Source organism: Daucus carota, chromosome 3, assembly GCF_001625215.2.
Source record: "Daucus carota subsp. sativus chromosome 3, DH1 v3.0, whole genome shotgun sequence".
In the NCBI taxonomy this organism is placed as follows: Eukaryota; Viridiplantae; Streptophyta; class Magnoliopsida; order Apiales; family Apiaceae; genus Daucus; species Daucus carota.
Genome location: NC_030383.2, coordinates 45,226,237 through 45,252,982, shown reverse-complemented (window position 1 = coordinate 45,252,982; position 26,746 = coordinate 45,226,237). Strand labels below are relative to the sequence as shown.

The window sequence follows — 26,746 nt, the reverse complement described above, 5'->3', positions numbered from 1 at the left end:
CCTGGGTGATGGTATCTTTTTTTTTTTTTTTAAATTAATGAATTACTTCAAATTTCAAACTCCATAATGAAGATTTTTATTTAAAAATTATTAAATACAGTTTAAGATTTTATTAATGTGTAATATTTTATTATTAATATAATTTATATTAAATTAAATGAAATCCAGGTGTGAGAAAATCAAAGGCAAAATTACTATAACACTACTTATTTTTTGGAATTCGGGTTTTGGATAAACCCGAACCGATCCGAAATTGGATTTGATATTTGAAACCTGATTGGATTTAGATTTTTAAAATAATTTGAATTTGAATTAGGATATCTTACATATGCGAATTGGATCTATGTCCTTCTTAATTGTAATTAAATTGTACTCCCTCCTTGCCATTTTAATAGTCCACTTTGTTAAGAAAAAATTTCTCATATTATTTGTCTAGTACTCCCTCCATCTCAATATATAAGTCCCTTTTGACTTTTAATTAGTCAAATTGACTCTATTTTGGCTGCAATTTATAGATATAATATAATTTTAAAAAAATTAAAAAAATATCATCAAAAGGTAAATCAAGTCAATTTTAATATGTAACTTTTTATTTTGTAAAACAACAAATAAATATTTTTTAATAGTGTCAAAAATTAGTCAATTTGACTCTCTTGTAAAAGTAAAAGGGACTTATAAATTGAGACGGAGGGAGTACAAATTTTATACAAGTTTCAATGTCAACATCTATTAGCCGACACGATTTTCAAGATTTACTATGCAAATTATGTTGACTTATAACAAAATGAAAACTCCCTCTGTTTTTCATTATTTGACGTTTTGACTTTAGACACACATCTTTAGGTGAGTTCGCCGGATAGTAAAAATTATTATTTTTGATTGATTTGTTTTGTGAATTAAAATTTTGATTATATATTTTATTCAAAAGAAGAAAATTTAAAAATTAATATTTTGAACTACTCGGTCAAAACAGTTAAAAGTACGTGTCCAAATTCAAAACGTCAAATAAAAAACAGAGTGAGTAATACTTTTGTATAATTAATGCATGACCGTGATAACAATATATCATAGTTAATATGTGTGATTTGTGTAAAGGGTACTATCAAAATAGGTAGGAGAGAGTATTATGATTAGGCCAAAGATGGGACGAGATCCATTCCTGATAACTGAAAAATTGGAGTGATACAACCGGCTACATTCTTACCAAAAAAAAGGGATCTTTTTAAAAATACCCATCTGTAAAATTATTTTTTTAAAAATACTACCATCTTTTTCATTGTTTTTAAAAATACCTTTTCATAAATTTTTTTTTTCAAAAATACGATTTGCAACTTTTGCAACCTCATTTGCAACCTTGGGCGGCGCAGCCGTAAAAGTTGCAAATGAGGTTGCAAAAGTTGCAAATGAGTTTGCAAAAGTTGCAAATGAGGTTGCAAAAGTTGCAAATAAAAATGGAAAGTTGCAACTGCAATTGCAACTAGTTCAAATGAAAACTGTAAGTTGCAAAAGTTGTAAATGAGGTTGCAAAAGTTGCAAATGAGGTTGCAAATGAAGTTGCAACTGCAGTTGCAACTTTTGCAACTGCAATTGCAACTTCATTTGCAACCTCAGTTGCAACTAAATGCAACTGAAAACTATATATAGTTGTAAATGAGGTTGCAAAAGTTGCAAATGAGGTTGCAACTGCAGTTGCAACTTTTGCAACTTCATTTGCAACTAAATGCAACTGAAAACTGTAAGTAACAACAGATGTATGGTGTGCCCCTGGCGGGGCCATTAGATTGCAATAGAATCAACTGAATGCAACCATATGCAACTGAATACAACCATATGGGGTTAAATGGCGTTTTGGTCACTCAACTGACCGGAAACTTTTAATTGGGTCATTCAACTCAAAAAGCTGTCAGTCACATCATTATACTCTTAAAAATTTTCATTCAGGTCACTGGCCGTTACACCCCGTTAAAAATTTGACGGAAAGCTGACTAAGCGTCGTGACTTGGCTTATATAAATCCACCGTGGCATGTACAGTCAGCTGAAGTTACATTTTGGTCACTCAACTGACTACAAATTTGCAATCGGGTCATCAAACTCAAAAAACTTTCATTTAGGTCACTTATCTTAATATCCGTTAAAAATTGAAAACAGAAGGAATTAAAAATTATCATGCAGCACCTTTTTTTCTCTTTTGAAAATTTCGAAACTTATTATGAAACAAATACACATATATAAGAACTTAATCTTTTTTTATCTCTTATCGTATATATCTTGAGGTCATTTTGGAAAAACTTATTAAATTTTTGATGGACTTTTCCACAATGACCAAAAGATATTATAAATTGACAATAGATTTATAAGTACGAAGTTTTTCCAAAATGACCATAAGATATATAAAACGATAAGAGATAAACAAGGTGCTGCATGATAACTTTTAATTCTTTCGTTTTTCAAAATCTAACGAATATTATGATAAGTGACCTAAATGAAATTTTTTTTGAGTTTGATGACCCGATTGCAAGTTTGTAGTCAGTTGAGTGACCAAAATGCCACTTTAGCTGACTGTACATGCCACGATGGATTTATTGAAGCCAAGTCACGATGCTTAGTCAGCATTCCGTCAAATTTTTAACGGAGTGTAACGGCCAGTGACCTGAATGAAAATTTTTAAGAGTATAATGATGTGACTGACAGTTTTTTGAGTTGGATGACCCAATTGCAAGTTTCCGGTCAGTTGAGTGACCAAAACGCCATTTAACCCCAACCATATGCAACTATATATGCAATTACAATCCTGATTTCAAGTTCCAGTTTTCAAATGTCATTTTCGACCTCATTTTCGGAATCGATATATATATCGAAAATGACATTTGAAAACTGGAACTTGAAATCAGGAATTCAGCTGCATATGAAGTTGCAAAAGAGGTTGCAACACGGCTGGCGCCGCCTGTAGTTGCAAATGAGGTTGCAAAAGTTGCAAACAGTATTTTTGAAAAAAAAAATTTATGAAAAGGTATTTTTAAAAATAATTCTGGAAGGTAGTATTTTTGAAAACAATAAAAGAAAAGGTAGGTAGTTTTGTAGATTTCCAAAAAAAAAAAAAGAAAAAGAATAACCGGCTACATAACAAATTTCGATGCAATTCATCCATTCCAGTCTCCAGAGTCTTCCAAAAAAAAAAAAACATGTTGGTTACTCACATGTACCAGCAGTTACTTGAAAGTAACAGCCCAATTAATATCCATTAATTGGATAGATATTTAACTCGGATGTATTAATTTCCTTACATTTATTACAGATATGTAACCATAAATACGTTACTACTTATTTATATAAATTCTTCTATCATATTTGACAAAAAGTCGAAAACAGCAGAACACTACAGGAGTAACATGGCCAAAATATTTGTTTTGGTTCTTCTCCTTCTGATTAATGGTAGCCTTTCCTCTGATGAATTTGGTAGCCATTCTGGTCAGGTACGGGGACTCGCAATGGCTAACGACATATGTAGGAAAGAAAAATTCACCGTTCATTGTGAAGACAGTGATTGCATCAGCTACTGCCAAAGTCAATATGGATCAAACTATGTCAGTGCAAAGTGTGCTTGGATTAAAGGATGTGACTGTTATTTTTTGTGCTAGATCGACATAAAAAGTAATCTGCAAACACATAATTGATTTCTATGTATTTCTTGGTCTGAAATTCTGAGTGATAATAAGTTTTATTGGATGTCAATTTAATGTAAATACAAAGTCAATGATACATTCGAAAATTTTGGTGGAATTGCCATATAATTATATATTTGAAAATGGATAAACAAAATCCAACAATCTATATAAATACAAAGAGCTTATATACTTGAATCATGCACTTTTTTGATTTGGTGATGAATACAAGGTACCTGAAATTCCAGATTACATTTTGTTGCATCCCTACAACGCACCTTCCCCAATGGTTCTGACATATTTTGTATTACTTTGGCTAATAATTTTTTAACGTCATATATGTATATCAATTGTAATCCTAGGAGCATTTCCGGTGGGCTAAATTTGAAGAGATTGTGTAAAATTAGACTTTCGATGGACTTTTAGTGGCTTTTTAAAAATTTAAGAGTTTAATTTCTTTATCCTCTCTTCTACAAAACGTCCTTGTGCTCTTAACTTAGCATTATTTAAATATTTAATTTCTTCTATTTCTATTCGCCTTCCTCTCATTCTCTCTCAAACTTTTCTATCACATAATAATAAAATATGAATGAAAAGCAACTATAAAGAGTAGGGTTAAAGTTGTCACGATATTCAATGTATTAACTCGCCAGTAGATTATATTATATCTAAAATAATGATTTAAGAACACCATTAGCTAAGACTTATAAAAAAACTAACAAAAAGAAAATATGTTATAACTCAAAGGTATTTCAAATTAAAGAATGTGTAATGCTATAAATGCAGTGCTCTTAAATGGAAGATCCCGGGCATAAAGATTGATCGAATTACTCACTAAAATATTTTCAACAACGATATTCGAATTATAAATCAGAAAAAAGGTTTTAGCCAAAGTGAGAAGAGTACGGCTGTTCACGAACCGAGCTGTCCGCGAACAAGCTCGAGCTCGGCTCGATAAAAGCTCGGTTCGACTCGGTTCGTTAAGAACTCGAGCTCGAACACATAAATGTGTTAGTTAAGAAAACGAGCTCGAGCCGAGCTTTTAGTGTGTTCGACTCGAGCTCGGCTCGTTACAGCTCGAAAAATGCAATTTTTTCGGGATAATTTCATAATATATACATGTTATTGAACGCCGAATTCAACATATAATATATCAATTCGATCAGGTGAATATTAACTATAATATGGTACCCTCAAAACCCCACTAAAAATTTTATTTGGCTTGCTATTTTAAGAGTCAAGTAGCGGTTTGACCTTATTTTTTTCTGGCTCGGCTCGGCTCGACTCGGCTTGTATCGGCTCGACTCGACTCGGCTCGTATTTGTTCGTGAACAAGCTCGTGTTCGGCTCGTTAGTTAACGAGTCTGAGCTCGAACACAATTTTTTGTTCGATAAGAAAGCTCGGCTCGGCTCGGCTCGGCTCGATAGGAAAAAATTTGAAGCTCGGCTCGGCTCGGTCAAAACTCGGCTCAGCTCTGTTCTGTTAGTGATAAGTGATTTGTTTAACTTATCTAGTATACTAAGTTGTCAAGCTTATCAGGTAGCTTAGAGATATGTCTCAGACTCTCGGTTAGGACTCTTGTGATGTATTCTATTTAAGCTGTACTCACTAATAATCTATTTATCAAAGCTTTAACAAACCTCTACATGTTCGCGAACAGCCCTAGAGAAGAGTAGATGATTCTTCATCTACAAGTTATTTGTTGACTGCAGTAGATACTAGAGAGAGCTTCTCTTATTCATGATTGTGGATAGAAATTGTTTAGGATATGATCCTTTGAAAAATGGAATTGTTTCAAGAAGCTGATGGTTTCCTTGTATGTGGACAAGGAAGAGTTCCAAGAGCTTAGTTTCTCCGTACGGAGAGGTAATGAGGTCAAAGTCTTGTGAAAGGCGAAATGCGCGTGCAGCGTGTTGGGATTTTAATCTCAAACTTGTCATTTTTATTTTAAGTTAATATTCTGTTTTCTGCAGTATCTCCAGCTGGAGTATTAGTGTGATTTGCTCAGCTGGCTTCTAGCGTTAATATAGGATCGTATAGAATAAAACAGTAGTGTTGGAGTCTGTTTAGGAAACTAGATAAATCAGGTCCTAGTTTTATGGCATTTCTGTCGAAAGTTTTTACATATTTGTATCTTGCATTGGCACCAGAATAAAGCAGTTGACATTGGCAAACAAGTCTGTGTGATTTTGATTCTTTCAGTTTATCAAAAGGCTTTTGTTTTTATATATAAGCTACACTTGGTATCAGAGCAGGAAGATTCTAGTGTATGTCAAAGCAGTCGACGATGGAGATGAACAAGCTGAAGAGTAGTGGATCGATTGGATTGAGCTATCCAATGTTAGCCAAAGAAAACTACACAGCTTGGTCGATGAAGATGAAGGTATTCATGCAAGCCCAGGGGGTCTGGTGCGCTGTCGAGCAAACGGATCCAAAGGCGGCTGTTGAAGAGAAGACTGATAAGGTTGCCCTGGCTATGATTTACCAGGGTATACCCGAAGAAGTGCTGTTGTCTCTAGCTGAGAAGAAAACGGCGAAAGAGGCCTGGGAAGCGATCAAAACATTATACCAGGGAGCAGATCGTGTGAAGAAAGCAAGAATTCAAACCTTGAAGTCAGAGTTCGAGTCATTGAGTATGAAAGAAAGTGATCAACTTGACGATTTTCACATGAAACTGAATGCTCTTGTCACAAACATAAGAGCCCTGGGGGAAAAAATGGAGGAGTCATACGTGGTAAAGAAACTACTTCGGGCTGTCCCTCAAAGGTTCTTACAGATCACGTCAACAATGGAGCAGTTCGGAAATTTAGAGACCATGTCGATCGAAGAGGCTATTGGTTCTCTGAAGGCACATGATGAGAGAATAAGGGGGAAAATAGAACCAAAGGAAAGCCAGTTGATGCTAACGGAGGAAGAGTGGAGTAAAAGAGATAGAGAAGATAAAAAACTCCTTCTTACCCGGGAAGAATGGTTAAAGCGGACAAACAAAGGAAGCCAGGAGGGATCATCAGGCTACAAGAATCGAGGAAGTCGTGACAAAAGTAAAATAAAGTGCTACAACTGCCACATCTACGGTCACTTCGCAGCAGAGTGTCGAAAACCAAATCGAGCCAAAGATCAATATCAAGAAGTAAATATGGCTGTAGCAGAAGACAACGAACCTGCATTGTTGTTGGCAAAACATGAGAAAAAAGAATCAAATCCTGTGCAACTTGATGAAAACAGGGTGACGCTTTCGTTATTGACAAAAAATGAAACAAAGGTTAGTGAAACAAAATTATGGTATCTCGACAATGGAGCAAGCAATCACATGACTGGTTTTAGATCCAAATTCACTGAGCTGGATGAGAAAATAACGGGACAGGTGCGTTTTGGTGATGGATCATCAGTGAAAATTGAAGGAAAAGGGACGGTTATGTTTGTATGTAAAAATGGAGAGGAGTTTGCTCTGCATGAAGTGTATTACATACCAAGCCTCCAAACAAATATTGTCAGTATTGGACAGCTATCAGAGGAGGGCAATAGAGTCGTGATCAAAGGAGAATACCTGTGGGTATTTGATCAACAAGAAAGACTTCTTATGAAGGTCGAAAGATCTCAAAACAGGCTTTACAAGTTGATGATTGAAACTGGAAGCAAGAAGTGTTTAATGAGCAAACAAGATGAAGTATCAAGACTGTGGCACTTGCGGCTCGGACATGTCAATTATCAGGCCTTGAATCTTATGTCTAAGCACCGGATGGTGAATGGAATGCCAAGAATAGCCCAGCCTAAGACTGTGTGTGTTGGTTGTCTCATGTCTAAGCAAACCAGGAAACAATTTCCTACCAAAGCTAACTACACAGCAAAGATGGTGCTGGATTTAATTCATGGTGATTTGTGCGGGCCAATTTCTCCCCCAACAGCAGGAGGTAACAAATACTTCTTTTTACTCGTTGATGATTACAGTCGAAAGATGTGGGTCTATTTTCTAAAAAACAAGGATGAAGCTCTTAACGCCTTCAAGAAATTTCTGGCTTTGGTTGAAACTGGGTCTGAGAGGAAGGTGAAAGTGTTTAGAACTGACAGAGGAGGGGAGTTCAGCTCGAATGAATTCAAAAACTTTTGTGAAGAGGTTGGAATAAAGAGGCACTACACAGCCCCGTACACACCTCAACAGAACGGTGTGGTTGAGCGTAGAAATCGTACGGTAGTTGAAATGGGAAGAAGTTGTTTGAAAGAAATGAACATGCCATCGATAATGTGGGGAGAAGCAATCAGACACTCGGTGTATCTCTTGAACCGACTGCCTACCCGTGCATTATCCGGGAAAACCCCATATGAGGTGTGGACTGGGAACAAACCTCACGTTGGCCACATAAGAGTTTTTGGTTGTTTAAGTCATATGAAAATTCCTAGCTGTCAGACATCAAAGCTAGACGATCGTAGCAGACAAGTAATCAACCTGGGAAAGGAACCAGGCACAAAAGCATATCGACTCCTGGACCCTACGGAAAATAAAATACTTGTTAGTAGAGATGTCACTTTTGAAGAGGAAAAGGCATGGCCCTGGAATCAGTCTAAAGGTGAAGCTAATGAACAGACGCCACAGTTTGCAGTTCTGGAGAGCCAAGAGAGTGATGGTGAAAATCAGACGAGCACCGAAGGAACATATGCAACTGATAATGATATGTCACAGAACCTTGCTACACCAGAAGCACGGTCACAAGGGTTGAGGCTAAGTTCTGAGAATTATGACGACAGTACAGAACCCAGACATACCAGAAAATTGACAGACATTTACAATGACACAGAAGAAGTCGAGTTGGATGAGGAGTTGTATCTCATGGGTGTCGAGGAACCTGCAAGCTTCAGACAGGCTGTGGAAGATCGAGAGTGGAGAAAGGCTATGGAGAAAGAAATTGAGTCGATTGAGAAAAATAACACGTGGGAGTTGTCTACTCTGCCAACCGGACAAAAGGTCATAGGTTTGAAATGGATTTTTAAGCTGAAGAAGGATGCAGACGGAAGAATTGTGAAACATAAAGCGAGACTTGTCGCTAAAGGGTATGTTCAAGAGCATGGGGTAGATTTTGAAGAGATTTTCGCTCCTGTTACTCGGCTAGAAACTGTTCGTTTATTATTGGCTCTGTCAGCTAAAAACAACTGGGAAGTCCATCACTTGGACGTGAAAACAGCGTTTCTCAACGGGGAATTAAAAGAGGATGTATATGTTGCTCAACCAGAAGGTTTCGAGAAGGTGGGAAAGGAACATCTAGTTTACAAACTGATAAAGGCCTTATACGGATTGCGTCAAGCCCCTCGAGCCTGGTATGCAAAACTGAATTCATGTTTAGAAAATCTTGGGTTTACCAAGTGTCCATATGAACATGCGGTGTACACGAGAAAGGAAGGAGGTGAGACCTTGATCATAGCTGTCTACGTAGATGATTTGTTGGTCACAGGCTCTGACAAAGATTTGATCGAAATGTTTAAAGAACAAATGAGTAGTAATTTTGAGATGAGCAATCTTGGCAGGTTGAGTTACTATCTGGGGATTGAGGTGAAACAATCAGAAGGATATATAGAACTGAAACAAACTGGGTATGCTCGGAAAATTCTCGAGAAAGCTGGAATGAATGATTGTAACCCTGCAAAATACCCGATGGATCCAAAGGAGCTGTTAACCAAGGACGAAGGGGGGACAGCAGTAGACGCTACTCAGTATAAAAGCTTAGTCGGAGGGCTGCGTTATTTGGTCCACACACGACCGGATATAGCCTACTCGGTAGGAGTTGTGAGCCGTTTCATGGAACGACCAACAAAGTTACATGTGAATGCTGTGAAACGAATTCTGAGGTATGTCAAGGGTACTTTACAGTTTGGTTTGACATATTCCAAGCAAGGAGGAAATAATGTTTTGCTCGGTTACTCAGATAGTGACTTGGGAGGAAATCTGGATGATAGAAAAAGCACAGGTGGAGTAGTATTCTATTTGAATGAAAGTCTCATTACATGGGTCTCGCAGAAGCAGCGCTGTGTAGCATTATCATCTTGTGAAGCGGAGTTCATGGCTGCCACATCCGCTGCTTGTCAAGGAATTTGGTTACGAAATGTTTTAGCTCAGATAACTGGAGAAAGCATTGGTCCAGTAACATTGTGCATTGACAACCGATCAGCCATTGATCTAGCAAAGAATCCTGTGTTTCACGGAAGAAGTAAGCATATTGATATACGGTTCCATTTTATTCGAGAATGCGTGGAACGAGGAGAGGTCATTCTGAAGCATGTTCCTAGTCATGAACAAAGGGCAGATGTATTGACAAAGGCTCTGACGACAATCAAATTTGAGAAGCTGCGGAGTTTGCTAGGTGTTGAGAATCTCACAAGACAAGTTTGAGCTTAAGGGGGAATCTGTTGGGATTTTAATCTCAAACTTGTCATTTTTATTTTAAGTTAATATTCTGTTTTCTGCAGTATCTCCAGCTGGAGTATTAGTGTGATTTGCTCAGCTGGCTTCTAGCGTTAATATAGGATCGTATAGAATAAAACAGTAGTGTTGGAGTCTGTTTAGGAAACTAGATAAATCAGGTCCTAGTTTTATGGCATTTCTGTCGAAAGTTTTTACATATTTGTATCTTGCATTGGCACCAGAATAAAGCAGTTGACATTGGCAAACAAGTCTGTGTGATTTTGATTCTTTCAGTTTATCAAAAGGCTTTTGTTTTTATATATAAGCTACACAGCGTGCTGGCGTTTATAATCAGCAAACAAACAAAGTAATGGAAATCTTCTTTTTGTAACAATGCATGATGAAAAGTTGGTCTCTGTAGAAGATAATTCTTGTACATAATTATAATCTGCGCTAATGCTTAGTCCGATGATAGTCATCATATGTTAGCTGTAGATAATATTAGCTGTAGTTAGTATCACCGTAAGGTGATATGTTTTTTACCTTTGTTTCTTAGCTTTAGGCGATGTGTAATCATCTTTATCTTCCTATAATTACTTCCAGTGATTTTTACTTGTCTGTATGCCTTTTAAAGGCTGATGGTGATTAATAGAAAATTATCAGAAACTCTATATTTTTAGGATCTTCGAGCTAAGCTTTGGGGCAATAAAAGTAAAGCGTCGTGGGATTAGACGATAAATAGACTCAATTGATATGGTAGTTACGTAGGGATGGAGAAAGTGTAGTCAAAGAGACTGATGTTATCATCTGTGACGGAGAAGAGAAGCTTGAAGAGGTTTGGCAATGGCCATTGGCCAGGAGCTGAGAACATGAAAGTAGAAACAGTTTATAATTCTGCAAGTTAGTTTAGAGTACGCAGTTTGGTTACACTAACAAGAAGTGAGAAACGAAACCGAGCATTTCTTACATTTTAATCCAATTCATTATTAGGAAAAACTAAAAAAAAAAAAAACTGAGTTGCTAAAAAAAATATTGAGTTTCAAGATTTCATATTATCTATTATCATTAAAGTAATATATTTTATTTACTTAAATAATAATGAAATAAGATTTGCAAAATAGTCAATACCATCAACCATTTTTAACCAAGCAGAGATGCTCTAAAGTGATCAAGAAAGAGAAACCAATAAAAAGAAGTGTTCATATGGCCCCCAAAAGATTTCAATTGTGCAAGAAAATGATGACAACTGTAGGAAAGATGAGCTTGAGCTACAACCCATTTAAATCAAAAAAGTTCTCAAGCTTGATCAACAACCCTTTTTAATCAAGAAAGTTCTCAAAGCATAAATTCAAGAAAAATCCAAATCCAGCTGTCTCAAAACCAAATACACAGCTCACAAAAGATCACTAAAATAAAAAGCAAAAGTGGAACCAAAAATTCAGGAGTCACAAGACTCACAACTGTGTATAGACTAGCTGCTTTCAAGATAAATGGTGAGTACATGAAACATGAAGCTGAGAAGTGAAGATCAAATGATAAATAATTAGAGACAGAGATTATTCTGAAGATGAAGGGTTCATAAACATTACACTCGTGACTAACATAGATGAACAAGAAACTAGTTTTTTCTCAACAGGTGAGGAAACAATCTAGAACCATATTTTGGTTCTACAGTAATTTCATATAAAAACTTGCTGGTATTGACCTTGACACAAAAAAAACCCCAGCGAATATTATCCCATGTCCGTTCTTATTATATTTGCAAGTACTGTAAATAAAATGGAAAAAAAGGACATGCCACAAAAATAGCAATCACCACATTCATACAGCCTGTATCGCACTTGCAAAGATCTTCCTATACGAAGAAAACATATCCCTAGAAAATTTACAAAATGACTATTGCCCAATCAAATAATCTAATATTCTGAAAAATAAACTAAAACTGCTGTTTTGCCGCAATAGATATCCAAAGCTATGAAAATATCTGCTGAATGACAGTCTCTGCATTTCCGTTGTACTGAACTAAAAGGTGGATGGCATCTGCCCTTGGCAAAGCAAGAAATTCCTGCGCCATTTATATCACATGAGTTATAGAAAAGGCTTAATGACGAGTAATACTTGTATCCAGTAACTAAACAAGTTGGTCACAAAAGCAGGAAGTCAGATGAGACAAGAATATACGTCCAGTAAATTTGCAAGACATCATCATCATCGTTTCCTATTTCTTCTACGATTTATTAAACTGCAGTAGCTAAACTAAACTATAAGAGCTGAATTTCTCAGTATTGAAAATTTGAAATATCATTAACTTTAGATGGAGAGAGCACAACTCACCATTACTTTAATTATTGCACTTTCTTCACATAAAACATCTTTGGATGATACTTGCGCTGGGCTATTGCTATCCTCCTTCGTCATACTTGATGATACTGTAACCTGGGACGAGTCACGAGCGCAAGTATCTGCAATTGCCTTGGAAGCAGAATCAGCAAGCAAAGAGGTACTACTAATGTCTTTAAGTGAATCGATTCTAAGAAGACCTTCGAATACATCTTTACACATTTGAAGTTTAAACCACTCATTATGCGTGTGAAGTGTTGTCCTTAGGATCTTCATAAGCCGTGGTTCTTCAATACCAAGCCTTCTACCAATGGCAACCTACAGACAGTGAGGGTCAAACTAGAATCCAACTGAAGCTCGAGCTAGGTATGTACAAGCAAGTTGATTAAATTATATTCCTTATCCTATATTGTCTTTTTCAAACACAAGAATTACATAACCAGAAAGCATATAGGGTACACTTCAAAAATCAAGTTACAGATCAAAGCACAAATGTTACTGCTTTTTGATAAATTTTGTTACAAAAATCTATTTTGGTCAAATTGCTAAACAACCTCCAAGCTCCTCAGCACCACATAAATTGAAAACAAGAGGAGAAGTCAAGAAACATCCAAAAATCTCTTCCTTTCCACATTGTTATTAATTTGTAAATACACCTTGTGACAAATGTGTTCAGAATTATCATTTCAAAATTAATTCTCAGCTAGTAGTTCTGAAAGTTTATAAAAAATATCATGCTTTAAAAGAACCTGAAGAATGTGGTCAACTACCTTTAGACTAATGTCGCCTGTAAATCATTTCATTATGAGCAAGTAGTCACATACCTGGAGTGAAGTTGCAATAGCATACAGCGCCGAATCATCTCCTGATATCATTTCATTAGGTCTGAGTAAAGTCATCAAAGTCTCCTTCAACGGTTTTAGCAAAGTCGGATCTCTAGCTCCCAAAGGGCCTAACGTAGTAGAAGCAATCTTGAGCGCACTAGAATGATCACCAGTTCTCACCAGCTTCAGAAATTCAAGCTGAAGACAGAAGTGGAAAATAACACGGCTCTCAAATCACTAACTTAAATGCATTATGTTCAGAATTCCAGCTATATTAATGGGATCTACACACCTGCTTTAGTTGGAATAACAAAAGGGAATTTTGTGCAAAAAAGTTAGGATCTATAACATTTATTTCTTCCACGACCTCGGCAGCCATTCCTTTGCTTGCTAATTCCTTCAGTCTGAGCACAATCTCATACCTACTTTCCAAATTGCTTGCCGAATCTAATGCAAATGATTTCTCCTGCAGAACATAAGTAGATAATAGTAGAGTACCAAGAGAATTTATAAGATTTTTAATTATTACCATTTACCCGTGAATTTAACATAATGGAGGCGAAAGGGGCCATGATAGTGCTAAGATATTGCTTAGTTATTAAAATTCTAATGAATTACCTGCTTTAGCTTCGACGTATAAGGGCTGGAAGGAGCCATAACGGTGCTAAAATCTTGCTTGCAACCTCCACTTATTACTTCAGGAGTGATCTCAATATCCTCCTGTCTCCCTCTCCAACGCTTGCGTTTATTCCTCTTTGCAATCCCCTTCCCTCTATTTCTTTGCAAGACCTTTGACATTCCAGTCTGATTTGTTCCACTTGTACTACAGTCTTCGTGGTTGCTTGTGGTTTCATACGGATATCGATCTTCAGTGTCAATAGTCTGTGGGCAAATCATATCTGCATCTGCTTCAATAGAAAATGCTAGCTGAGAGATATCACCCGAGATCTCAGCACCCTGTTTGATACTTCCACATTCAATATCAGATGAAATCCCTGATAAACATCCAGCCTCCGGCAAATTACTTTTCGGTGGTCCAGACAATAACTGCACTTCTTGTGCTGGAGAAAGATTAAGTCAGTTCAAAGTGAAACAAACCTAAAAAACGAACATTATATATGTTCCAGCCACATGCAGATGTACATAAATTGACCAACTACTCACCATATGCATAGCTAGAATCAACAATTCCCCTATATATACAATACTCATGGACAAGGTCATCGAGAACGGTAACATCCAATTTCATCCGGCATAATTCATTCTGCAAAGAACAAGATTTTGACACATAAGACAGACATCTATATGGCACGAAAGCAACTATTTACAGATATTTATTTTTACATAAATTCCGTTCAGGATTTAAAATAAAGTGGCCATTTGCTGCACTAAATTATCTCACCTGACACACATTACTCAACACGAGCTCATTTAAACCATTTAAATCAACATTTATATCACATTATTAAATCCTAATATTAATTAGCGAAAAAAATAACAAATAGGGGTTCATTTGTTGATGTCAATTTACATATTTACTATGTTACTTGAACTCTTCATTTTTCCTCGAAGTACCCGTGTCGGATACACTCGACACTCGGACATGGACACTTGGACTCGGACACTTATTTTAGGCCAAAAACATGGATATTTTTCAAAATATTAACGAGTCCGACACATGGACACGTATCCATGTCGGACTCTTCTAGCCGAGTCTGAGTAACATAGCTTATTTAACCCAAAAATACAAGAAAAAAGAACATGAGCTTAAACAAATTAATCAACATCTTTGTTTTTGCGGCAGTTAAATATTTATGCAGTAGTTAAATATGTACATTGTTTATAACAATTTTTACACAGACATCTTGTAAGAGATTCTCATGTGTATTTTTGCAAATTTTGTCTTCTTATTAGAGATGATAGAATACAAAGGAATGGCATAATGGACTGAGGTCCATAAACAACTGGGCTTATTATTCGGAACATATGAGAACTACTAACCCCATTTATAAAACATAGGTTTTTCTAGTATGTGCCAATGGGCATTGGGCAACAACTAACGAGAAACATTTCTTAACTCCCAATATTATTAATGATATTTAACTACTTATTTTAAATTGAGTAAATCCTTAAGTTAATGCATTGACTTTCTCAGTAATATCTATCCCAACATTATTAGTATTTTATTATTTGGCATTTGATCTTGCATGTTTTTTCTGTGCGTTTATTATTAACATCGATTTGTATTTTCATTAAGAGTTGCATTCCCAATATAATTGACTTTTCTATTTATTAGGGCATGTCTTATGCCCATCTTTTTGACTGAAATGATAGTTCTAAAAATAATTTGGATATAGAGAATTGTTCACATAGATTGACATGTAACTAAAGAATAATACAAAAACTTAACTCTTATTATTCATATTTTTTTAAGAAATATTAAAACTAGGAACATCAAGTCATCTTATAAATATTTTTGATAACGACACAATTATTATCTCAACCTAAAACAATGAGAAGTGATAAACCTGTACAAATAAATAAATCATGAAGATTAGTAACATCTAAACTTTTTTTTAATTTTATATTTTCATCATAATTAAGTACACATTTTAAACACATGAAAAATAATATCATATTAATTTTATAAAAAAATAGGAGAGGGAAAAAGAAACAACTTTGAATAACAAATTATTGTATTGCATAGGTTACTACTTTGTACTTCTTCTGTCCCAATCATATATTTACACTTTTCTTTTTCAGATTTCCCATCTAATTCTTTACAATTCAAAAAATAGTAAAATTTTTAATATTAAAATTACCCACATCCACTACTTTCCTCCGGTTTACTCCCTTTACATTAAATACAATATATATCAATCAATTCCACCACTTTACCCACTTTTCTTTGTTTTTCCCACTACTTAATACAATTTTCTTAATCTCCGTGCAGAACTCATTTGTAAGCAAATGAGAGGGACAGAGGGAGTAGAATATTTGAGGTAAAACTATATACTAAGGTAAAATTAATACAATACTTATATATTGTACATAAACCATTATTAAATTGTCATTAATTAGGATTGAACTTGGGTATTAGTACCATCATTAAGAAAAATAAATAATGCATTTATTAAGAACTAATAAAATTTAGGAGCAAAGTATTCAAATAGTATTATAAGTACAAAAAGTGTAGTTATCGCTTTTTCATGGGCACACACTATAAAAAAAAGTGATAAAACAAAAATCAACGTGCTCATGGGTACGCACTAAAAAAAGTGTAGACTGTTTCGAATAGTTATAGTAAAGGACCGATTAAAAAAATGTTAAATAGATTATTAATGGCCTACTGATAAGTCTGAACTTGAAATGGAAATAATCTCTGAATTAGAGGATTCAAACCTGAAAATAGAGACAGTTGAACACCTACAAATAGTATTGCGAGAGCATTCAGTTGAAAGTTGTGAAAGATTTTTCTGATTTCATTGAGGGGTAGATGTTTTGGTAGGATGAAGTACATTAAGAGTTTCGCAAAAGAGACACGATAGAGGTCATACGGAATGTGCAGTTTTAGGGAATGCTTTAAGAGGAGGAGGTTTTAATTATTATTACCCTCCCTCCGCATTCTTCCGCTTCAAATTATATTCAATCTGGTTAGTTCTTTTAGTGAACATAAATTCAAGTGCAGTGGCGAGCTTTTATAATAACAATTATGTTTAGGATATAGTGTATTTCTTTTTGGTTTGTATGTAATTTGAGTATTAAAAAACTAAAATATTTTCAATCTTGTTATGAATAAAAATATTAATCACCTTATATTTATTTGTTATTTTATATTTTGTAATAGGGTTTAGTTTATGTAAATTATGCAGGAATTATGTCTCACTAACGAAGAAGCAATCATGGTAATGGTAATACAAATAACAAGTGAAACTATAGTGACAATGATTGGAGACCAACAAACTGGACCTGGGAGCCTGGTACTTGAGTTCAAGACTGTCCTCTAATGTTTAAGGTATCTACAAATCCTTCAGAAGTGGACAAGTAGTTATAAGAGATGGAGAAATTTTTTGCTTCTGTTAGAAAGTACCGACAAGTAAAAGGTTACTCTCGCAAGCTACCAACTTCAAGAAAGTGCTTATGGTTTGGTGGTTCATGAAGAAGAGACGAGTAGAGGATAATGAGGAAGAGACTTACAAACCATACACTTGAGAAACTTTTACAGAACTTTTTAAGGATTAGAATTTCCTAGGACGCTAAGACCCAAGTTCGAGCGAGAAATCATTTAGATAAGAACTGCCGCTAGAACAGTGGTACTTGTTTCGATTGCACAGAGATTGAGCATAAAATTTATGAATGTCCAAACGCAATGTGAATCCAGATAAAGATAATGTGACCAAAGGCGCTTTGGCATCACTACTCAGACCAAACTATGGACGTGTCGTGTTATTAAAGGCAAAAAGCACAGAGATGTGCTAGGGATCTCCTATAGCTTAATCGCAAAGCGCGGACATTTGTAAACGACGCGCACTATATAAAATAATATATATGTGTGTGTGTGTGTAAACACTAGACATACTATTTAATAATTATAGCCCTAAAATATTGAACTAGAGCAATGTTTCATACTACTAAAAGATATCAAATAGGGGATAAAATTTAAATTTGTCCATCAACATCTTTTTCCTCGCCCATATACTCCCACTCATCAGAACTAAGATCGAGACTCCTGTTCTTTTCCACTATCAATACTCATTTTCTTCAAACATGGAACTTGTGTAAGTATTACACTGATCACAAGTAGAAAATTGTACTTTACAATGACAAATATTACATAAATACACACACACCAACACTGACATATACACACATATACATACATATATTCCAACGAAGGAAAAGAGAAGAGAGGATAAAAGACAAAGAGAGAAGACAACCCAGAGAAAGAGAAGAGTAATAGCCATAGTGAAGTCCTTGAGAGGTGGAGAAAAGGTTCTTGAGGATACCTTGAAAATTTTGACGAGGCATCTACGTTTTGATCTAATATTTTGTTTTATAATGGGCTTTAAAAAAGGCCAAGTAGGTAGGTTAAATACCAACCCAGCTGTTTAAATCATATCAGATCTGATAAAAATACATATCTAAAGAAAAACATGCTTTTCCGCGCTTAAGCAAGGCTTTTGAATTTGTTGTGGTTTTTTATAAGCGAAGCCCAACAGGTGCGCTTAAAGCGCGCTTTTGATGACCCTAGACATGTGTACCAGCACCAACCTAAGCAAAATTGAGGATTTGTACAAATTCACTAATTCTTGATTTAAATGTTGTGCTGCATATCATTATAGGGTCATGTTCTAGAGGAAACCATTAGGGAGAGAACCCTTAGAACCATTAACTTATTTATAATATTAGTTAGAGTTCTACAGCAGAACTCCACATGAAAAAAATGTCTTATTTAAGTATTATATTTTGAAATTACTTTTGAACACCCACAACGATGCATAAAAAACATGTATTTAGATTTAGATCCTGAAAATTTATGAAATATATAGGGTTCTGCAGGAGAACCTTAGTGGTTCCATGGTTCTATTTTAAGCATTGGTTCTCTCTTGAGCGCGACCCTATCATTATATATGATTGTGTGTTTAAATTTGGGGACCAAATTTTCTCAAAGGCGGCAAAATGTAAAATATCATATGTTTTATACACACACAAACACACACACACATATACATTTAGAAATGTTTCTTTATCTGTGTAAAAACAATTATTTTATGTGCGTAAAAAATATAGTCTAATAATTAAAGTGTTTTTTTTGAATATATTCGTACATATGTGTGTATATGCATGTGACATTGTTTTTAAATATGTTTAAAGTGTAACAGGGAAAAGACTACCATTTAAAAAGGTAGACATGGCGTAATATTTTTTCTAAAATGTGGGTGAGATTGTGGAGGCATAGTAGCACATTAAACGTTTAAGACATATATAACACTATCTTCTTGTCGGGATTAGAAGTTTAAAAAACTAGAAGTATGTTTGAGCTTAAAAGTAGTGACTTCAAACTTATTGTGATAAGTGTGTAGTTTAAATTGTGTGTTTGGGTGATTTTTTATTATAAGTGACTTATGACTTAATGAAAATATAATAATAATAAAATTTGATAGGTTAGTTATTTGAGTGATGAAAATTCATTTTATTAAAAAAATAAGTTGTTCGAAAAAATATATCCTACCAACTTTTGATTTTAAGTCAGTTTCTGGCTTATTTTTAACTTCAAGTCATCTTATGACTCATTATACAAACATTTATTAGCTTAAAGTCGAAAATGGCTTAAAGCCCGGGGCAATAAACCCCGTCAAACAAACTCTAAAAGTAATTGATAAATTAAGTAGCATTAGTATAAGAATAAGAACATCAGGGGCGTAAATTGTAACCAGGGAGTTTGTTACAATACAAACTACTGGTAAAATAGCAACTTGTCTTGTAATGGGATAATTATGCAAATATACGAAATAGAATGTTTTCACTTTTCACCACTTCTTTCCCTCTCCATCTCTGATTGAATTCTCTCTCTCTAAGGTTTCCCCCTCTAAAACCTATTTTTCTCTGCAAGTTCATCTCAATTCTCTCATTCTGCTCTCTAATCTCTCATTTCTGTCTCTCTATACCTTAATCTCTCTGTTCCCAGCGGAAATCAGCTGTTTATCTCTCCAAATCACAGAGAACTACAATACCTGGTCAGGTTCTTACCGATTCTTGACATATCCGGCCGAATGTAGGGAGGTGGACAAGAAAGTGTCGAAGTTGGCAACAGAATAAGAGGGAGCATGTAAAAAGTCCCGGGTTACTTCAACCTTTGAAGATACGTCAGGAACCTTTGAGGGACATTGCTATAAATTTCATTACTGAACTCCCCAAGTCAAAAAAAAAAGAGGTGATTTGGGTTTATAGTCGATAAATTTAGTAGGTACAACCATTTCACAGCTTTACGTCACCCTTCACTGCTAAACACTCTCTAAGATGTTATTTGAACAGCTATATAAACTTCATGGTTTACTAGAAACCATTGTTAGTGACAAGTGCAGCTTGTTCCTTGGTGAGTTTTGGCAAAACTTATTAAAATTATCTGGTACAAGGCTTAATCTAAGCACAGCCTACCATCCTCAATCAGATGGTAGTACAGAGATAGTAAACCAATGCTAGGAACAATATCTCAGGAACATGACCAGTTAAGTACCAAAGAATTGGTCAACCTGGTTAGCTGCTGCTGAATGGTGGTATAACACCACTTTTCACACCACTCTTCATACTACCCCTTCCCAAATTGTGTAAGGAACTAAGACAAGGCACCTAGCTTGGCAAGACAGATCTCAGACTAATATACAAATTTTAGAAGACAACTACAATGATAGAGGCTGCATAAGCTGTTGGAGAGCGCACAGTCAAAATGAAGGCTTATGCTGATGCAGAAAGATGAGAGAATATTTCAGAAGGGGGATTGGGTTTGTTTGAAGTTACAGCAATATAGGCAAGTAACTGTAGCCATCAGGAAAAGCTTAAAGCTGGCAGCAAAGTATTTTGGACCCTATGAGATACTGAAGAAGGTGCAAACTGTGGCCCACAGGTTGGCATTACCAGAAGGAACACGAATATCTCCAGTAGTCCGTCTATTTTCATGTCAGCCGGTGGGAGCGAGAAGTTTGGGATATGTTTAGTGTTACTTCCATCAATCATCTGGATCTACGTCGTATATCAACAGATTTTGGTTTCAAGGGTCATCCAATACAAAAAGACCTGAGATCACAATAAAAAATGAAGGCCTATGCTGATGCAAGAAAAAGATCTGAGAGAATATTTCAGAAGGGGGATTGGGTTTATTTGAAGTTACAGCAATACAGGCAAGTAACTGTAGCCATCAGGAAAATCTTAAAGCTGGCTGCAAAGTATTTTGGACCCACAGGTTGGCATTATCAGAAGTAACACAAATATCTCCAATAGTCAGTCTATTTTCACCAGCCGGCCATTGGGAGCTTCCATGTCGCAACCTTATTGATAAATAGTGCATCCGCATTCTGCGCAGAATTGCCAATACACTTGTGGGGGTTGGGAGTTGGCTTTTCCATTTTTTTGAGGATTAGAATCCTCTTCAGCAGGCATTCCTCAGGCGCACCTTGTCCGCGACCCGCTTCACAAAGTGGATCGACACCCCCTTTTCCTACCAAAAATACAAGAGTGCATCCTATATTTCATGTATCGCAACTAAAGAAAGCTATTGGCCAGAGTAAAGCCCAACAGCAACTTCCTCAAGCCACTGAATATGGGACTTTTGATCAGGCCCCTTGGACAATAGGATAGCAGGAGTATTTTGAGGGATCAAAAAGTGGTTCACCCGAGGCTTATCCAGTGGAGGGGTTGCAGTGTTGATGAGGCTACATGAGAAGATGAAGATTTGCTCAAGTGCTCTTTTCCTGATTTTCTCAACCATGAGGACATGGTGTGATGGAACGGGCAAGGGTTGTCAGGATTAGCACTTTAAATAGTTAAGAGTAATTGATAAGTAGCATTAGTACAAGAATCAGGGACATTCTGGAAAATTGTAACCTGAGAGTTAATTACAAAACAGACTACTGGTGTAAATAGCAACTTGTGTTGTAATGGGATCATTATGCAAATATATGAAATGGAATGTTTCCTCCATTTCTTTCTTTCTCTGACACTAAATAAATTCTCTCTCTAAAACCTATCATCAAATATTTCTTGCATAGTAATCTTCTTTAGAGGTATGTATTATTTCTTTTTACTTTATAAGTTTATATGCTTCTTCTCGTGTTCTTGTTATGTGTATATTAGAATTGTTGTATATCGCCATTGTTTGTGCTTATACGTAATACCAAGTAGTGCATGCTAATTATAATTTATATGGTTTTACCTATGTTACCCGGACTCTTCATTTTGTCTCGAGTACTAGTGTCGGACACTCGACACTCGGACATGGGTATGGACACTCCGACACTTAGTTTAAGCCAAAAACATGTAAAATTTTCAAATTATTGCCGAGTCCGACACTCCGACACGTATCGATGTTGGACACTTTTAGCCGAGTCCGGGTAACTTAGGGTTTTACTATTAACTTTAGTTAGTTGCTGTATATATATGTGGACAAATAGTTTATTAGATACTTGAATACTACATGGTTTCAGGATTGGTAAAATTTACTGTGTTGCTTCAATTTTATACGTCTATAAATCATAATATGCACGTACATGTACTTGTAATAGTTTAATTATTTAATATTAATTTACTAGTTTAAAATCTTTAAGTTTTGTTTGAGTCCTAATCAAATCATTTTATGCATGCTTGTAAGTGTATGTTACTAATGTTAATTTATTTATGTTTACATGGACACCAAATTTTACGTGTTTGCTTGCACACTAGTGTAAGTGTATGTTACTAATGTCAATTTATGTACGCTTTTACTTATTCATTAAAAATTGTTATGATTGGTTTGAATAATTAATTTATGCATGTTTGTACTTATTTATAAAATTTGTAAACTAGGGTTAAATTAAAATTAGATTATTTTGTTTATAAGCAATTTTTAGAGATCTTTCATAAAACCATGTTTTGTAAAGTGTTTAGATAATTATGTTTATATATAATGTTCAATTTTTTTTATGTAAAGTATAATTCAATTTTGTAGTAAGTTAATTCCTAAACTATATATATCTTATGATAACTTACTAAGGAGTGATTTTATGATACCTTCTAATATCCTAGTAAGGGGCGCTTTACTAACAACTAATGAAACTGTGATCCTGTGCCACCACGTATTTGTAGCCCTAGCAAGCTCAGGAACTAACTTATGTCTCTTAACTTTATTTTGAAACTATAATTTTGGACTTATGAAATTATGTAAAATACTTGATCCACTGGTATGTTCGAACTGTTATCTTGTTGGGCTTTTACAGCTTATTACTTACAAATTATCATGTGCTAAACTCTGAAACGGCCATGAAATGTCTTAGTTATGGATAAATGATTTGATCTAATTATTTAATTACCAACAAATTAAGGAGTTGTGTCTTTTTATCTTTGGACTGGTATCAGACTATGTTTCTCGTTACCTCTGGATATTGTTTTAGTTCACTTATGACATTTAAGGTTTTGTTTTACTTTTTGAATGGATGTTAATAGTCCAGAAAAATAAGTCGGTTTGTCACAGAATGATTCATATATCAATTTCGGCAACAACCTACAAGGTCTCCTATATAGCATTTACATAGTAACGAGGAAATGGAACTGCCAAATCTAATATTAAGACAGCATCTACTTCCATCACCTGTTTTTAGGAACTTCTAAGAGCATATGACTATTTACAGAACACAATTTCAGCAACTGATATATTTGGCAAATTCATGAATTACTTCGATACATGATATTCTCATTTGTGTTGAAGTGCCTTGCACCTGACATCACTTACTCTTATCTTTAAGGGGTAATACAAATATTTTTTCTTTTTTATAGGCAAATGGCAACCAATACCAATACAAATTCCACCAACCTGGAATGCTTGGACCAAGTCACCCTTGGCAAACCTCAAGCTATCAACCGCCCCTTGTCTTGTAAGCTCTACAGCATGTGCAAGTGCTTGTACATCGACCTGATATCAGATTCAAAACAATCATTGTAACCAACCAAGTTCAAGCAATAATGTTTTCTTTTTATATAAAGATAAGAAAATTAGTGTCGACTCTCACCTCATCAAATGGAGGGGCTTCATACAAACTCTCCTGCGGTTTAGCAGCTGGATCGCGTTCCTCTAGAAGTAACCTCTCAGTGAGATCTGAAATGGGTGATGAAATTCCTTGACGCAAGCAAAATCCTTTGTGTATGCTGCAAATATAGTGAAATATATTGCTTATAACACTTCACACAGAGGGAGAGAACATATATAGGACTTGGCTAAAAATATATAAATAGAAGAGACCTTATTAGGTATCTCACTGCCATAGAGAAAACGGGGTCGTATGCATGCAGCTGTGCTCTTAAAACAGAAGACATTAATCCAGCAATGTCGAATCTCTTCTTTTCAGACCACTGAAACCCAAGTGCAGAAAGTATGTTACACGTGACTTATTTAATTTAGCTTTCATGTTGAACTCCAATTAACAATACTTTTTAACCTGAACTTATTATGATAGGCTGAATATAATTGCCTTATGACAACAAGAATTTTAAAAAAAAACTTAAAACTTCCTCTATTGGAAGATGTCAGACGTACAAAAATATTTGTCACAAATTTTTCTTAGGTTTATTAAGTGTTAACAGGAAGCAAATTACCTTTAGAAGTGTATACAAAGAATATATGTGCGTCCAGAATATAACCAAGTGGAAACTTATACTTGAAGTACATATTTAATTTCGTTGAAGGTAAAATAATACCTTAAAATATCTTGTTATATTCTTCCATGATAATACTTTAATATATGTCTGTATGAACCAAACACTATATAACAATAGAGTATGCTCACATCACATACTAGCACTTGCTCATCTCTAAGCACCTCTGTTCTGACTCAGAAAATGTACCAATTGCAAGGAAAATAATTCAGAACCTACCTCATCAGCCACAGGAGACGTCTTATCATTCTTGTCATAAATAAAGGCCAACAGGACATGTTTAAATTCTTCATATGCTTCCTATGAGCAAGAGCAAACACATGTCAGATCCGAATGAGAACTACAATTGACGAATAATCAAAATTTCTACAGAAGTGTAATGGAAAGGCCCTGATAAAACTTCCAAAAAAAAGGAAAAATAAATTCAAATGAAAATCCAAGACACCATGTACTAAGTAGAATATAATTTAAACAAACTTTGAGGATAGAAACAATGGGTCAGTGTTCATCTTTAAATAAGGTCCCAACTCACAAGTGGCCACTTCATTGTTGGCATATCAGGAATGCACCATATCTGAACTTATCGTCACCTTGAAATAATATATAGCAGAATTTCAGACCCTAGATCCAGTGGGGATGGGGCTTTAGGGAGTAACCATATTAACAAATCTCAATGTCAACTTTACAATTCAATTATGTATTGTCACAGACTTTCAAAGGAGTGCAGTACAAGTTCTATACAAAATTGGCATACAAACTTAAAACAGTTATAATTCAAGTTAATAATCCATAAAAACAAATCAATACAGGATATGCATCAAGTGCGCAAGGAGCTAGTCCTGTCCGCAAGCAACTCATAGCCGCTGCTCGATCCTCCGTAGTTCCTTTCCTCAACAGCTCAATAAATTTCTGTTACACATCAAATTACAAAAACGTAGATAATCGTTAAACAACCTCAAACAATTCCAGTTCTTCTCTTTCCACACAAATATCAATTGATCATTATTATAATAACAATAGCTAAGCTAAACCCACCAATTCCAGCCTTAATTACTTTCAATTATGTAAGAGAGAGAGAGAGACCTGTTTGTGTAAGAGGAAGAGAAGACGATGATCATCAAGTATGAAGGGAGCGTGAACTCGGAGAAGATCAATAGCAGAATCAATGTCACCGAGCACAATCAAGCGTCTGATTTGTCGAATGAGAAGGCGAGATTGATAAGTAGAAGATGAGACGGAAGATAACGATGAAGACGATGCGGATGAAGAAGATGGGGACGAAACAGGTGATGAATCTTCGATTAAGTTCTCTGATTTGGCGAATTCGATCACGAGAGCGTCGAGTGTCTCCCAATTTACAGGTGTGGATGAAGAATCCATTGATATTTGTTGTTGATGAAATAACATATGAATGTGATTGTTGTGTGTTTATCGGGAGATAGGGGTAGAAAAGTGGGAGACTAATAAGAAGTTAAGAACTTGTGGCGGTTTAAAAGGGTTCGTTGGTTTTTTTCCTCTCAGAAAAAGGGTTCGTTGGTTTATTTACTGAGAGGTCGCAGGCACAATTCTGTGTATCATAGGCGGCGACCAAGGCAAAATTATCATGTTAATCATTAAATAGTTTACTAGCCTTAAACCTCTACTATATAATTTTAAATTTTTTATATATAAATTATATTTTAACATTATTTTATTAATATTATAGTATTAATGAATTAAAATTTATTAAATTATATTCGCTCTTAAAGATTTAGTTTTTATAATATTTTTTTATATTATAGATCTTCAGTATAATTAATAAATATTTTTATTATCATATGTGAATGTTTTTCCAATATTAATATTTGATAATGTGTTTTTCGATTAATATTAGAGTTATATGATAGTTCCGGTTGTGTTTGTTTTTATTTTTAATTAATAGAATACTTTATTATTAAGGAGAGACATGTTGATATGTCTCTCATTATTAATATAATTGATTATATTTCTTTTCTTTAAAGTTATTTTAAATTTATATTTATAATTTTATTTTAATTTCATTATATTTTTTTTAATATGAACAAGTATATGATAATGTATTGAAATTTGATAAAATATTATTGAAAAAATGATTATGTTTTCTTTTAG

At 34.9% G+C, this 26,746-nt stretch overlaps 1 protein-coding gene and 1 long non-coding RNA gene across 4 annotated transcripts; one reads left to right on the top strand and one right to left on the bottom strand.

Moving 5' to 3' along the window:
• Positions 1 to 11,775: 11,775 nt before the first annotated feature.
• Positions 11,776 to 26,158, bottom strand: LOC108215133 (uncharacterized). 2 transcript variants are annotated; one of them, XM_017387485.2, is made up of 12 exons: positions 25,703 to 26,158; positions 25,427 to 25,528; positions 24,839 to 24,919; positions 24,207 to 24,316; positions 23,977 to 24,112; positions 23,781 to 23,879; positions 14,384 to 14,483; positions 13,838 to 14,280; positions 13,512 to 13,685; positions 13,220 to 13,417; positions 12,390 to 12,713; positions 11,776 to 12,120 (listed from the first exon to the last, which is right to left on the bottom strand). In XM_017387485.2, exons 1-12 carry the CDS (start codon positions 26,024 to 26,026, stop codon positions 12,028 to 12,030), a joined length of 2,184 nt encoding a protein of 727 aa, XP_017242974.1. In that variant the 5' UTR covers positions 26,027 to 26,158; the 3' UTR covers positions 11,776 to 12,027. The 2 variants fall into 2 exon arrangements, with proteins under 2 accessions (XP_017242974.1, XP_017242975.1); XM_017387486.2 differs by lacking the exons at positions 25,427 to 25,528; positions 25,703 to 26,158 and adding an exon at positions 25,152 to 25,409.
• On the top strand, positions 12,418 to 17,491 carry LOC108215134 (uncharacterized). 2 transcript variants are annotated; one of them, XR_010289831.1, is made up of 3 exons: positions 12,418 to 12,555; positions 12,663 to 12,761; positions 17,092 to 17,491. It is a non-coding gene; the product is annotated as an uncharacterized LOC108215134 (long non-coding RNA). The 2 variants fall into 2 exon arrangements; XR_001805877.2 differs by lacking the exon at positions 17,092 to 17,491 and having other exon boundaries at positions 12,663 to 13,582.
• Positions 26,159 to 26,746: the final 588 nt, after the last annotated feature.